Source organism: Zingiber officinale, chromosome 9B, assembly GCF_018446385.1.
Source record: "Zingiber officinale cultivar Zhangliang chromosome 9B, Zo_v1.1, whole genome shotgun sequence".
NCBI lineage: Eukaryota > Viridiplantae > Streptophyta > Magnoliopsida > Zingiberales > Zingiberaceae > Zingiber > Zingiber officinale.
The window spans coordinates 103,929,591-103,944,974 of record NC_056003.1 but is presented as its reverse complement, the minus strand read 5'-3'; the positions used below and the strand labels follow the sequence as shown (position 1 = coordinate 103,944,974).

The 15,384-nt window shown below is 36.3% G+C and overlaps 1 protein-coding gene and 1 pseudogene across 1 annotated transcript; both read right to left on the bottom strand.

Annotated features, from left to right (window-relative positions):
• Positions 1 to 407: 407 nt before the first annotated feature.
• LOC122025185 lies at positions 408 to 4,051 on the bottom strand (annotated as a pseudogene).
• A 713-nt stretch (positions 4,052 to 4,764) lies between these two features.
• Positions 4,765 to 14,804, bottom strand: LOC122023805 (thiamine pyrophosphokinase 1-like). The gene is made up of 7 exons (XM_042582168.1): positions 14,612 to 14,804; positions 14,406 to 14,502; positions 12,908 to 12,980; positions 12,450 to 12,551; positions 5,259 to 5,508; positions 5,011 to 5,161; positions 4,765 to 4,902 (listed from the first exon to the last, which is right to left on the bottom strand). Exons 1-6 carry the CDS (start codon positions 14,736 to 14,738, stop codon positions 5,040 to 5,042), a joined length of 771 nt encoding a protein of 256 aa, XP_042438102.1. The 5' UTR covers positions 14,739 to 14,804; the 3' UTR covers positions 4,765 to 4,902; positions 5,011 to 5,039.
• Between the last annotated feature and the right edge of the window lie 580 nt (positions 14,805 to 15,384).

Sequence of the window (15,384 nt, the reverse complement as noted above, 5' to 3'; positions counted from 1 at the left end):
AAAGGTGATTTTAGAGACTTTGACGCAGCCAAACAATTTAGTATACTAAGCCCTTCGTCCGTTCCTAGTTTAAAGCAAGATTATTTCGTGGTCTAAATTCTTAAAATTCCTTATTTCACAAAATATTTATTAGATCTGACTAAAATCCATCAAAAACTGAACAGCACAGAAACAATATACTATTTTTTAACTGTATTTTCAGTAAGATGAAGAATCGTATAGGAGGGTGAATCAATCAATAAGAGTAGTTTATATATTTATTTTTAAAATTTTCATTAGATATTCTTTCTTGCATCGCGTGGATAATTCTCTGGTGTGGGTACATATAATCAAATGAGATTCTTCGTAATCATTGCATAAATATAAAATTAAATTTCATATAAATCTCAGAAAATCCTCTTGCAGCCATTATTATAATTTTTGTTTACCTACAGCAACTCCACGTGTCATTTGGTTAAGGATATTTACAACTGCAAATCAAGCAATCAAGAAAGGTTTGAACAAGAATTTTCATCACGACCATTCGATCACCATTCAACTGACAAACTATGTTTTAGTTATTGGATACCAAAGAAATTCTCGGCTCACTGATTCCCAGTGTTTCTTTGTCTGATGAACTCGCTCGACTCGTTCAATCTGAAGCCGCTTCTGCCAGTAGTCAGGACAGTTGTTTGAACGTACAAATTAGTGACAAATCTTCAGCAGCAAAGCAAACGGAGAAAGGTCGACTGAAATATACCTGTGTCTTAATAAGATGTTCAACTCGTCTAAGCGCACTGCACCTTGATATACTCCTGTCTGAAATTGAACAGTGGAACGACGTTAAGTATGTAAATCTGTTTTCTAGTATACATCTAACGAGGCAAGATAGGAGAATTTGGCAAAATGTGTACCTGTCGACAAAGAGGACATTTGGATTTACAGTTTGCAGCCTTTAAACCATCAACTATCGTCACTGATGCAGCAGAACAACAACACATGTAACATGATAGATGGTCGCAAGTGAGAGCTACAGGGTCAAAGACAGTCTCCTACGAATGACAAGGTATAGCAGGAAATAATGATCTAGCAATTTCTAAAGTTGAACAGATGATGACACTAGTTCAATGGAATGTCAAGTCGTAGAAAAGAACGTGTAGCCAACTCACCAAACAAATTGAACATGTCGAATCAATTTCGATCTTCATAGAATCGAAGAGGGTACAAGAAAGTGTTGGTTTACCCTCATCATCAAATGTAAGAAAACAGTCATCCAATAGCTCAGCCACCGAGGTGTTCTTATCTGTGCTTTGCCTCAAGTTAATGTAAAAGGCCATCAGTTCAGAGACTCATGGCGATTGAAGGACTTCAAGTCAATGCATACTCGGAGCTTTAGATCTGAATGCCTGCCCTTGCTTTGAGAAATGAATCTGCAAGGGATACCTTTGATTTAGACAGAAATTCACTGCACCTAAAATTACAAGTGAATATTTTATTTGCAGATGAGAAAGTTGAAAGCATTTTAAAATTAAACTGTGGTAAATTTATAATGTACAAAACAATGTATAATGATGTCTGATGTCGCATACCTTGTCATATTTTTTTAATATCTTCCTCATGGCAATGGAGTTTATGATACCATATGCAACTAGGTCCTTCCCTTCTTGCTTCAGTTCTCCATGACACTGCAAGGACTTACCTATAAACCACATAATATACTTCTTAAAGCCTGATGCTAAATGTAATTCAAGTAGCTTCAGAGCTCGTTGATTAAAACAACTAACTACAGTTGACATCTCATTCAATAGGGAGGGGAAGAAAGCGCCATCACAAACTACAACATAATAACACAAAGTCAAACAAAGGAAAACCAGATGAGAAGTTCTTATTATTCTACATCATAGGAAGAACTAAAATGTTGATTAAAACAATCAACAACACCTAACTTTTGATTCTTGTCAAAATTAAAAGCTTGTGAGATCTTGAATAGTTTGTCATAGTAGTAAATGTAATTTGAAGGGAAAAAAAGGAAACCCTAGGGATCAATGTACCAAAAGGTGCATCTTATCTTGCTGTATCATTTCTCGCCTACTTCTTCAGGGTGTGACAACTATTGGATAGCAGGGCTCTAAGCATAAGGCAATTAACATTATAAGACGTTGGAATATGTCATCATCATTATCACCAAGCCGTGTTAGTTTCACTATTTGGAGCTAGCTACATGGCCTAACTTTTGCAAGGACCATAAAATTCATATCTCTTAAATCACTATTTAATATTGGACTATAATTTTTCAGATATTGTGCTACATCGTGTACCTTCAAGTTTATAATTGATTCAATTTATCTAATTATAGAATATATTCATCATCTTAGAACATGCCCATACCATCTTAGCTACCCTTCTCTTATTTTATCATTTATTGGAGATTTAAGGCTATGCCTATTTGTTCAAGCCAGTAACTTAACTATTTTTCATCTCTTGTACTCATCTTAGCGTTCTTATATTTGCTAGATTAGTTTTGTATGAGTTATATTCTAACTTCTTAACATGTTGATTATGGAAAATTGTATCAAAATATCATACAAATTTTGATTTATTAAGAGGGGGAAATGCATTCGCTATTTCACTCCCAACTCTATTTTCATTCTCCTGAATTTATTCTCACTATCTTGATTTCATCCTTTCTTCCCTTGGTTATATTACTCTACTGTATTCACGTGTATGCATCAACATAGATACGATATTAAGGTGATGTTTGGTTTACGGGTTTGAGAATGAGGGAATGGATTCATTCCCAAACCTTGTTTTGATTGATGGGAATGAAATTAAAATTTTAGAATGAAACCCAAAAATTTAGGTTTTGATGAAACCCACCTCCTCTCTTGGATTTTGATGGGAATGGAAATGAGAATTAAGTTTTGGACAAAAATATCCTTAATATATTTGTTCAATTTTTCTTTCATATCACTTTTTCTCTCCTTGTTGTCTCTCATCATCCTTTCTCTCTTAATCCTATCATCACACTTTCTCTTACTCAATCTATCTCATCATACACCCTCTCTCTTTTCATTTTCTCTCATCACACGTTCTCACTCTCCATTCTCTCCCATCATACTTTCTCTCTCATCATATTTTCTCTTTTCTCATCCTCTTTTGTCATGCTCTTTCTCTCCCATCATACTCTCTTTCATCATTTTTTCTTATCACACTTCCTCTCTCATCATACGTTCTCTCTCCTCAATCTCTCCCATCAGACTCTCTCTCCCCCTCATTCTCTCTCATTATACTTTCTCTCTCCTCATCCTCTCTCATCATGCTTTCTCTCTCATCACACTCTCTTTCATCTTTTTTTCTCATCACACTTTCTCTCTCATCATAGTTTCTCTTTCCTTAATTTCTCCCATCACACACACTCTCTCTCCTCATTTTCTCTCATCACACTTTCTATCTCTTCATTCTCTCCTATCATACTTTCTCTCTCATCATATTTTCTCTCTCCCCATCTTCTCTCATCATGCTCTCAAGGCAGTACAATCTTTGTATCATTCACCACGGCCCCTTTATTAAACTTTAAAAAAAATATTCAGTATAGAAATATAAAGAAAATAATTTATCATCCGATATCTAGTATGAACAAAAGGACAAAAGGTGGTCATGAAATCTAAAAAAGAACAAGTATGATCTCAATCTGATGTCGTCATAATTTCAATTCTTTAATTCATAATCATATTTTGTTCATATATACATAGATAAACGGAATCGTTGACATTCGATTCAAAACATGCACACAAGAAGAAGGCCCGAAGAAACAAATGTCAACAATATTAAAGAAATAAGACTCGTTCTCCCCAAAAGAATCCAAGATCCCAGAAACAGATACGAAACGAAATAATTCAGAGTCCATACCTGCACAACTATCAGGGCATTTGCCGCCATCACCACCATCTCATCGGGAGTGAAACTCTCCTCTGCACCTCTTGAGGATCTTTTTCAATTTCTTCAATCCGGCAGAAGGCAACTCCTTCTCCCTCCCGCGCATGTACTCCTCGTATCGCTTACAAAACTTCATCGCTTCTCCACCCTCCGACAGCGGCGGAGCCGCCACTCTCTCTCATCGAACACGAGAAAGTTCCTCAACTGAGATCGCGTCGACTAATCTCATTAACCTTCTAATTTTAATTTCTTTCAACATTAACACAAATGGATATCCAATAAATTGTGGCACAGCGGATCTGCATATACCCGTTAACCGACATGTGCATATTTCAGAGGCCAGAATGCTCATTTGAAAAATAGGAGGGTCTGATTTGAAAAGGAAAATATCAAACAATTAATTTGTTTTCCTTGGTTGCTTGAAATGCAGGAAATTTTCGTAAAACCAGACCGATTATTTTAGATTCGGTATTAGCTGATGCAACATTTTTTTGAAATGCATACTTATTGTTATACTTCTATGTTTATGTGGTTACTTGTGTATAGTTTTTGTTTCTCAACTTATTGTTTTTTATAAGATAGTTTCGATTCCAAATTCATCGATTGTGCTCGAAACCACCTCGACCAAAACTCTTCATCTTATCAACTTCCTTGATCAATGTATATGGTAGATCAACTGAACAGTATCCCAAACGACTCGAGATGCAAATTCCTTTGACTAACTGCGAATCAAGATAGACCTAACTTGGGCTCTACTGGTCTCATTCAGGTCCGAGCCGACCGATAGAGGATGACAAACATCGATAATTCATTATAAATTTACCATAATAAATATCGAGCAAGATACAATAAAAAAAAAAATAGCTCCTCTTTTGTTTCATTACAATAGAAAACAAAATTACAGTGGTTTTATTTTGGGGGACTTGAATGGTATAACTGGATGCAAACATGGCATGGTCTCAGTTAGACTCATTCCAAGAAGACCGTCTGCGGAAAAGAAAAATATAGAATGATACGGCATGGTGAGTTTCCTTGTAATGCTGAGGCCAGACTGACCTACAAATGATACATGAACTATGGAAAGCCTATAATCACCAGAAAAAACAGCATTCATAAGATGTCTCTCAAATGCCCTTTTTAATAGATATAGTCCAAAGAAGATCTGTATCAGACTTGACTGTAATCTTCTCCGCGAGCACGATGTTTGAAGTGCTTATCAAAGAACCAAAGCTCATTCCTGTGTCGGCTGCAAGTAAACCAACACCATCAGGTCTCCACTACCATTTAGTAAGATGCTAAGAAGAAAGAAGCAATATAAAAGGCGAATAATCAAATATACTGACTCAGGTCCCACTGCAGGCCGGTGGTAGTAGTGCTGGTTGATGGCGCACCAATTGGAACCAATCCGCAATGAGGGCCTTCGGCCAATGACTGGATGTGGATCTCATGGCAATGTGTTTTTGGTAAAAGTTGGATCAAACAATCATTCGATAGAAGAACGATTCGGATGTTTGAAAACTTGTATAAGACATTGATGTTTCCAGCTTCATGGTCGAATCTTCCACCGAGAGCTCCAGCAACTAAAATGCAAAGCTAGGAAGAGCATAGTGAAATAGGGTAAACTTTGCAGAAAGTATGATGCACAAATAGAATAACGAAAAGAATTAGAGCTCTTTGAGCATGAATTAGATACTGGAATAAATTTGATGGGTCTCACTAGACTATGGAAATTCATGTACTTGTTCATGAGTATTGACGGCAAGAAGACAACTTGCCTAATGGGAATACCTCATTTGGAACTCTATGCCTATAAAGGTCAATCTAGTACCTAATTTGTAGATAGAAAAATATTTTGTTTCTTATTATATTCATTTGATAGCTATTATATATAATAGTTACCATATTTGTATATAATATTTGTTACCATATTATCTGTATATATTTGGTAATACATATAGGTGAATTAAGCAAATTTGTCAATTAGTCTAATTACAGTTTCCTAAGATAGATTCTAGTTTGTTTGTATATAAATAAGCCTATTCTTTAATAAAATATGTATTCTTTTTCTCTCAATCAACATGGTATCATAGCATTGCTATTCTCGTTTTTTTAACGCTATCGCTCTCCTATTCGTCCACAGCGTCCTATGCCGTCCACAACTTTCTCTTCCTAGATTTCTGCTGCATCTCCTATTCACGTGCTCTCCGACGAGCTCGCACTCGTCTAGCTACCTCTCACCCGACGAGCTTCACATGACAGATCAGCCGACTTTGCACTCGCGTGTTCTCAGCTGTGAGTTCGTCCCATTGCCTTCCTCCAGCAGCGCGTGCGAGACATCACGCATCCTCACAGTTCCTCACCGACGCACACTAGGGCGTGTTCCTCCTCAGCACCTGCCGGCGTGGCTCTGAAGGCGTCTTCTAAGGCGCACAATAGTGTGACATGTCTTCCACCCTTGCAAAATGACGAGTCTGCCCCTTCATCCCTTCCCTCGGATCGCGATCTGCAAATCGAATGGTCAATGATGTGGATTAGGGTCCGTGAACAGAGCAAGCATAACAACCTTCTGCTTCTCAAGCCCTAGTTTTGGTTTTGGATTGGGTGCTTCAACTCACAACTTCAACTTCAGTTCATCTTCATTGCTTCGTGGCTATTTGCTTTGCTGTCTTCCTTCATCTCTTATTTCACAAACTTTGGGATAAAATCTTATGGCTGGAAATAAATCTTATATTGAGATGGATGTTTGCCTATGATGTCTAAAATCACAGACTATAAGCTAAATAATGATGATGAGGAGGAGGGGGAGGGGGGGAATACAGAATAGGCAGCAAAAAGTAAGAAACAAAGAATGAGGACACCAAGGATTTACTTGGTTCGAAGCATGTGACGACTCCTACTCCAAGGTCTGCGATCATTGATCGCTTTTGTTGAGCAACCACTATAGTATTGAAAAATCTTTACAAGTTTAGATTACATAGTTGAAGCGTATAAGTATTGCATAAAAAGAAACTTGTTACCGACGACTTGGAGAATTTGATCTGGCGTTGTCGAATTGTTTCCGGAGCGCGCGCAGGAGCTGAAGTTGTTCTAAATGATTTGTTATTATCGAAGCTACTGGTCGAATCCCTTTTTATAGCCAAGTTGCACGTGATCCAGATCCATTGATCTTGAGATCAATGTTTGACTCGACGCTGATCGGTCGACCAATCCAGCTATTCGGTCGACCGAACCTTTTAAATCTGCCCAACTTCCATCCCAGATGCTACTGCTTCGGATAAAGTCTTCGTTTGGTTAACTGATCCCGTCGTTCGATTGACCAAACCCTCGACGCCCCTCAGCTTATCTAGTCCGATCAACCCGATTTGAAGTTTATCCACTGTTCGGTCGACTGAACCTCCCTGTTCGGTCGACCGATCCCTCAGTCTACACTTCATCGCGAGCCGAAATATGATCTTCTAGCTTAGGGGTTCGGTCGACCGATCCGGATGTTCGGTCGATCGAAAAAGGCAAAATCCGAACCTGTAAAATTGTTAGTTTCCTGCAAAACAGAGTTAAAATAATAGACAAGCAATATATAAAAAGTAACTTTGACAGCATCCGGACTGTCCGCTCCTAACTTGAGTTTCTCTGAAACTTTAGGTCGGACCGATGCCTACTATTCCTTGGGGAACGCATCCTCACCTACTCCTCTTAGGAGAAATTACTTTTTACCAGACCGATCCTCTTAGACCATCTGGACTTTTGCTCAACGTCCGAGACTTTAGGATTTCATGCTGAATATCCGATCCACGACCCGTCTAGACTTCCACCTGGTGTCCGCGACCCCCAAGATTTTCACCTAGAGTCCTCGACTTTAGGATTTCGTCCAAAGTTCTCGACCAGCCAAGACTTCGCCCAAGACCAGGACTTCGTTGCTTAACCGTAGCTAAGACTTTCCACCTGCCTAACCGTAGCTAGGACTTTCCTTTGCCTAAGATCACTTAGGACTTTCCTTTGCCTAAGATCACTTAGGACTTTCCTACACATTTAGTTCAACTTATTAGACAATAAGACAGCTTAACTTCGAACCTCTTTGCCATTATCAAAACACAGGTTCGATCGTCTGATGCTCTCTACACCAATATAAGACTGTTCATTTTTATCTATTAAGTATTGACAAAGATGGTCATTTGACTGATAACTCTCCTCAAAATGATTAGAAGCAAACATGGTTTAGAGAGGATGCTCACTTGTTCCTTCATATTAGAATTGTATTGATAGTGAGGTAATTTATTTAATTAATCATTGTGAATTTGTTAAAGAGTTAATGAATTACTTAGAATTTCTATACTACAAAGCATTTTATAGTGTGATAAAACAAGATCAACCTCCGATCAATTGTTTTATAGCATTCAAGAAGACATATGAGGAACTTAATATGATGGCCCTTTAGCCCTGATGTGAAGGTTCAACAATGACAACGAGAACAGATGGCTATCATAGCCTATATCCAACTTTAAGTCTGCTAAGTCTCTCTGGTTATAAGGTCTTCTCTTTACAAGATGTATTTAGTCGTATTCTCTGTATAGAAAATACTGCACCTATTCTGCTTAGTGGTGCTTTAGTGAGTCGCAAGACAAATTATAAGCCTGGAAGATCAACCAGCCATAGTGGAAACAAAGGAGGTAGCTCACAAGATTTTAGAACTCGAACGTCGAATTTAGGTGGTATTGTGTGCAACTACTATCGTAAACCAGAACATACTAAGTTTGATTATAGAAAGCTTAGTATAAAAATCAACAAAAACACTTGACATATATTGCATCCATTAATGATGCCTCTGATAAAATGATCCTTATGAATTTGCCAAGTTCTCAAAATATCAGGAATCACTCAAGCCTTCATCTCCTTCTGTCATTGCTATCGCTGATTCAGGTAAACAAAATGCACGTCTTCTTTCCTCATCCTTCAAATGGATCATTGATTATGGCACCATAGATCATATGATAGGTAATTCTAATCTCTTTTATACTTTTCAATCCAAAACTAACACTTCTACGATTACTTTAGCCGATGGTTCTCTGTCTTATATTCGTGGGCCGAACACAATTAATCCTACTCTTGTTCTTCCTTTGTCCTCTGTTTTACATTGACCTAATATGTCCTTTAATTTGCTCTCTATCAGTTAACTAACTCGTAATCTCAATTGTCGCATCTCATTTTTTCCAGGATCTTTTGATGAAGAAGAATTTTGGTAAAGGACATGAGTCTGGAGGCCTTTGTATTCTTGATACACTGCCCCAAATTCTTTTGTTCGCTCGAGTGTCATTTCTCATTTTGAGACTTATTGTAGGTTGGGACATCCATCTCTTTCTTTGCTCAAAAGCTTTGTTCATAATATGGTAAGGGGGTGAGTCATGTCAGTTTGTAAAATATTACCATCTTAGTTCAAGTCCTAGAATAAATAAACGTGCTACTATACCTTTTGAATTAGTTCATTATGATATTTGGGGTCCTAGTCCTATTTTGTGTAAATATGGTTTTAGGTATTTTGTTATTTTTTTGGATGATTATACTCGTGTAACTTGGTTATATTTAATAAAAAATAGTTCTAAGTTATTTCCTTTGTTTTGTGTCTTTTGTGTTTAGATTAAAATTCAGTTCAATGTGTACTTTGCAAAGTGATAATGCTAAGGAATATACATCCGGTTCATTCCCGTCTTATATGACTCAGAATGACATGCTTCATGAAACCTCTTGTGTTGATATTGCATTCTAAAATGGTGTGACTGAACGTAAAAACATACATCTTCTTGAAATTGCACGATCCCCTTTAATTCCAAATGAATGTTCCCAAACCTTTTTGGGCTGATGCAATTTCTACAGCATGTTTTCTCATTAACCACATATCATCCTCTGAGATCCCTTACAAAATCCTTTTTTATCCAATTAATCGTTGTTAACCCTAAGATATTTGGTAGCACTTGTTTTGTTTAAGATGTTTGTCCGCATATTACTAAATTAAATCCTAAATCTTTGAAGTATATCTTTCTTGATTATTCTCATCTTCAGAAAGGTTATCGGTGTTATTATACCGGCATTAGCACATATCTTATCTCAATTGATGTTATTTTCACGGAGATACACCTTATTTCCCGTCCTCACTTATTCCGACTTGTCAAAAGGACGAGGATGATTTGTTGATTATTATATTACATCCTCCGCACCCGTCTTAGAACCGGCTCCTGTCAAGCCTCCTATTATTCAAGTTTACTCAAGACATCAACCTCTTGATTCATGTCCTACACCTACTCTTCGTCATCAGATCAAGTCCCGAGCGATGATTTCTCTATTGTGTTACGTAAAGATAAACGTCACTGTACTTATCCTACTTCTTTTGTTTCTTATAATGGCTTGTTGCCTTCCTTGTGTTCTTTTATTGTTTCACTTGACTCTATCTCTATTCCTAAAATGTCTGTGATGTCATATCTCATCCTAGTTGGAAAGATACAATGATAGAGGAGATGAATACAATTCGGACTTGGTCGATCTACCTTTTGGGAAATGGGCTATTGGATGCAAATGCGTATTTGCAGTTAAGGTTAATCTAAATGGATCGGTTGCCAAATTAAAAGTTCGTCTTGTTGCTAAAGGCTATGCTCAAACCTATGGTGTGGATTATTCTAACACTTTATCTCCGGTCGCAAAGTTGACATATGTGTGATTATTTATTTCAATGGCTACTACTCATAATTAGCCGTTACATCAACTTGATATCAAGAATGCTTTTCTTCATGGTGATCTTCAGGAGGAAGTGTATATGGAGCAACCTCCTGGGTTTGTTGCTTAAGGGAGTCATGGCGAGTTTGTCGTCTTCAGAAAACTTTATATGGTTTGAAACAAAGTCCTCGTGCTTGGTTTGAAAACTTTAGTCAGGTTGTTAAAAAAGTTGGTATGATGAAGAGCAAGTCTGACCATTCTGTATTCTATAAGCAGTCAGTAGCTGGTATCATTCTATTAATTGTGTATGTGGATGATATTGTTATAATTTGGAGTGGTACTACGGAAATCTCATATCTTAAATCTTTCATTCATACTCAGTTTCATACAAAAAGACTTGGGGCACTGAAGTATTTCTTAGGTGTTGAGGTTATGAGGAGGTAAAAAAGGTATATTCCTATCTCAGAGGAAATATGTTCTCGACTTATTAACTAAGATAAGAAAATTGGGGGCAAAGCCTTGTAGTGCTCCAATGACTCAGAGCATGCATCTTATAGGAGAAGGGGAACTATTTGAACATTCGAGCTATCGAAGGTTTGTTGAGAAGTTGATTACCTTACGGTAACTCATTCGGATATTGTATATTCGGTTAGTATTTTTAATTAGTTTATGTCATCTCTAACCGTTCATCATTGGACAGCGTTAGAACAAATTTTATGTTACTTGAAGGGAGCACCCAGATAAGGTATCATATATAAAAATCATGAGCAAACTCATATTGAATGCTTTTCGAATGTAGATTGGGTAGGTTCCAAAATGGATAGAAGATCTATTTCAAGTTATTATATCTTTGTTGGAGGAAATTTAGTCTCATGGAAGAATAAAAAGCAAAACGTTCCAGTGCAGAGTTAGAATACAGGGCTATAACACAATTTGTGTGTGAGATAATGTAGATATATCGACTCTTGACTGAAGTAGGACTTAAAATTTCAGTACCAGTAAAATTATGGTGTGATAACCAAGATGCTCTTCATATTGCATCGAATTGTGTGTTTCATGAGCGAACTAAGCACATTGAAATTGATTGTCACTTTGTTCGTGAGAAAATTCAACAAAACTTGATTTCTACATGATATATGAAGACTGAAGAACTTGGGAACATCTTCACAAAAACTTAAAGTGGAGTTCAGGTTGATTATCTTTGTAACAAGTTGGGTATAATTAATGTCTATGCTCCAACTTTAGGGGGAGTATTATATATATATATAATAGTTACCATATTTGTATATAATATTTGTTACCATGTTATCTATGTATATTAGGTAATATATATAGGTCAATTAGGTAAATTTGTCAATTAGCCTAATTATAATTTCCTAACATAGATTTTAGTTTGTATATAAATATGCCTACTCTTCAATAAAATATGTATTCTTTTTCTCTCAATCAACCATAGTCATTACTTGAATATACAGCCTCATAATAAAATGCTAAAATATAAAACTACTAATGTGGGACTAATCCACTGGATTGAAAACCTTATTAATATAACACCTTTACCATTTTTGAATGATGTATTCAATTAATTGTTTTCTTGTGTGATGAATTTGCTCAAAGCAAAAGTACATAATTCTTTCATTCCTTGCCCATGGAAGACACATCTTTAGGAGTCGGAACATAAATTCATCAACATACTGGATGTTTACTAACTAATGCATCAAGTTATCAACAGATATAATAAACAAGCAGCTGATCATGGTAGCTTGTGATACATTTACAATCATCAACTAAAATATGTAGAAATAAAAAAAGAATTAGGCATGGTCGCAACTTACATTTGACTTATCTAGTTCATCCATAGATTCACAGATATGAGCAACACATTTGTGTAGATCTGTGGTGTCCTGGTCGTTTGATAAATCATCTATTGGGACACCCTACAAAAAAAAAAGAGATACTTTAATGCCATTCAGTAACATTATTTTTTAAACTTTTGCAAAGACTATGTATGCTAAACCATGCAACAGAAAAATTACAAATGAAATTATAAAATAGAATCTACATATACTATATGTATTATTTTGAATTCATAGTGCATAGTAGCTTAATAATGAGAACCGTATCATATTTATGGAATTTTTAAGAGGCATTATGTTTAGATATATTATACTCCAAATGACAAAATTGAAATATTATGTTTAACTAAAGTTTCCCATGATAAACAAAAGGTTAAGCACCTTTCAGTGACAATAAAATGTAAACAGCCATGATAGGATAACCTTAAAAGACCTACCAAGTTAATATAGAATTCCTTCACTTCTGGCCTTATTGAGTCCATGTCACCCCTAATTATGTCTGGTTTGTACCTTGGGAAGGAAATGAAAAGTGTCAGTAGCTTCATACAAGTTGAAGGAAAATAGGCAAATGTAAATATGAGATGCAGCAAATATGGCAAGAGTATATAATATTTAAAGAAGCAAAATCACTCTTCCAACCATCTGAGATTAGCACCACCAGAAACATAGTAAGTTGCCTTATTCTTGACATAGAGAACTGAGATTAGGCCATGATCTAGAACAGACAAATGGTGACAATTTACAGCCTTGGCATTGGCTCTTTCTCCTAAATTTGCCTCCTTACTTCAATATATAAATAGTAGCATGACCTGATTTTGAGGAAGTAAAGACTTAATTGGCATAAATTGAACAGCAAATTTGATTTCTGTACTCTATAAAATGAAAAGGTCTATATATTTGAAGTCACTTTTCCCTATTCACGGTCCCCCTATTCATTATCCTTACCATGAGAGTACAACAATATAATTAACATGTTTATCAACAAAATAAAAAAAAAATTCAATAGAAGGAATAACTGTTAATCCAAACAAGTAACACATAACTAAATAACAATGTCTAGTCAATATCACCAACATGATTAAATATGATTTGGTTCTTATCAAAATAAATTTACAATTTATTTCTGTATAAAGGGTTTAAGTAAGAAGTAAACGAAAAGTAAAATCAATTTAACAAGTCAATATATACATTAATACCCAGACATTAATTGATGATTTTTTTTGTTTTCACAAGTCTAGTGGTGCATGAGAAGGTTTACAATTTCATTCCAAGCTAGAGTCAGTGTCAGCCTTAGACCAGAACAATGAGTTACAGTGCCATGTCGACAAGTTGATTCATGGTGCCATAGGCAGTGACGAGGAGAGTCGAAAGGAGGAGGAGGAGAGGAAAATGAGGCTTATGGTTATTTCATCGAAACAGTGAGTCGTCTCCCACTGGGCCGAGAGGCCAAAATGGAAAAACCTTGTTTTCAACAATAGGGATTGGAATAAGTTTCACAAGTTAATGGTTTTTAGGTTCACAAGTTAATGAATCTAGTGGGTTATGAGTTGATTTATAAGTTTATATGAGTGCATAATCTTCAATGGTAGGGGGATGACAAATTCTTCTGGATTTCTTCCTATACTGAAACATGGACGAACCAGTTTATTTGTTTCATACCATGTTCTTTGAGCTAATGAGAAGATTAATTTGTTGTCAACGAGACAAATGTTGAATAAATGAATGTCATCTTATCTCTCTTTTACATCTAAACAATGTGATTTATCTTCTACCATCGCCTCAGACAGAGAAAAAGAAATGCAAAATCACGCACCTTACAAGACAGAAAACCAAATCCAAATTTTGTTCTAAAATAGCTATAGCAGTTCATCGACCAATTAATCAATACTAGGCCTAAAACGAAAAGTCCGAAAGACTTAATAATAAAACCCTAACCTGTGGCGAATTTCCATCGGGTCTACCTCAGGGAACAACTCGGGCATGCCGTCGTACACCCGATTCGCCCCTCCATCGGCGAAAACGCGGAGCCTTGCTGATCACACAAAACAACCCGAGCCCAATGTTATCAGCAACACCGACAACACCAACGAAAATCCAAGGAGAAAGAGAGGCAGGGGCGGCGAGGGGGTTGACGAGCTCACCGTGGCTCCAAAGCACAGGCGCGAACCGGGGTAGGCGCTGGTTTAGAACGACGAGAGCGTAGAAAGAGGAGGCGGCTGCGTCCGCCGGAGGGCGAAGGAAAGTGGAGGAGTGCCTCATCGCCTCCATCGTCCGCCGCGTCTCGCGAGAAGCAGGAATCAGCTGAGGCGGCCGACAATTTGTTCGATTATTTTTCTTGTTTTGGTATCGTCTAATCCATGCCGTTGACTTATTCAAATAATTCGTTTTTTTTTATGTAACGGCGATAATCAATATTTTTTTTGTTTTTACATTTTTCCTTGACGTTTAGCTTTTTATAATCTAGGTATCAGATTAATCCGGAAGTTGATCGATGTTCGCTTAATCTATTCATCAGGTAAATCTGAAAGTAAATAAATCTAGAGATAAAATGACTCCTGACATAACAGCTCAGCCGTCTTAGTAGTTTGAGTAAATGACTCCTACCATAACAGCTCAGCTAGTCAGCTGTCTTCATAATTTAAATACGACGGTCGAACTGATATTAGGACATTTCTAATAATTATAACTTTAAATATTTTTTTATGATCTTAATATATTATATTAATAATATAAAAATTTATTAAAATATTTTCAATGATTAAAATTTTAAATAAATTTTTTTATCCAATTGATAGCATGAGTTATATAATTTCATATATTACATCAATTTTGAGATATAAAAAATAAATTTAAATTTTACTGCTACGTTTAAACTATAAATTTTAAATCTCACTTATAATAATTTAAAACTTTT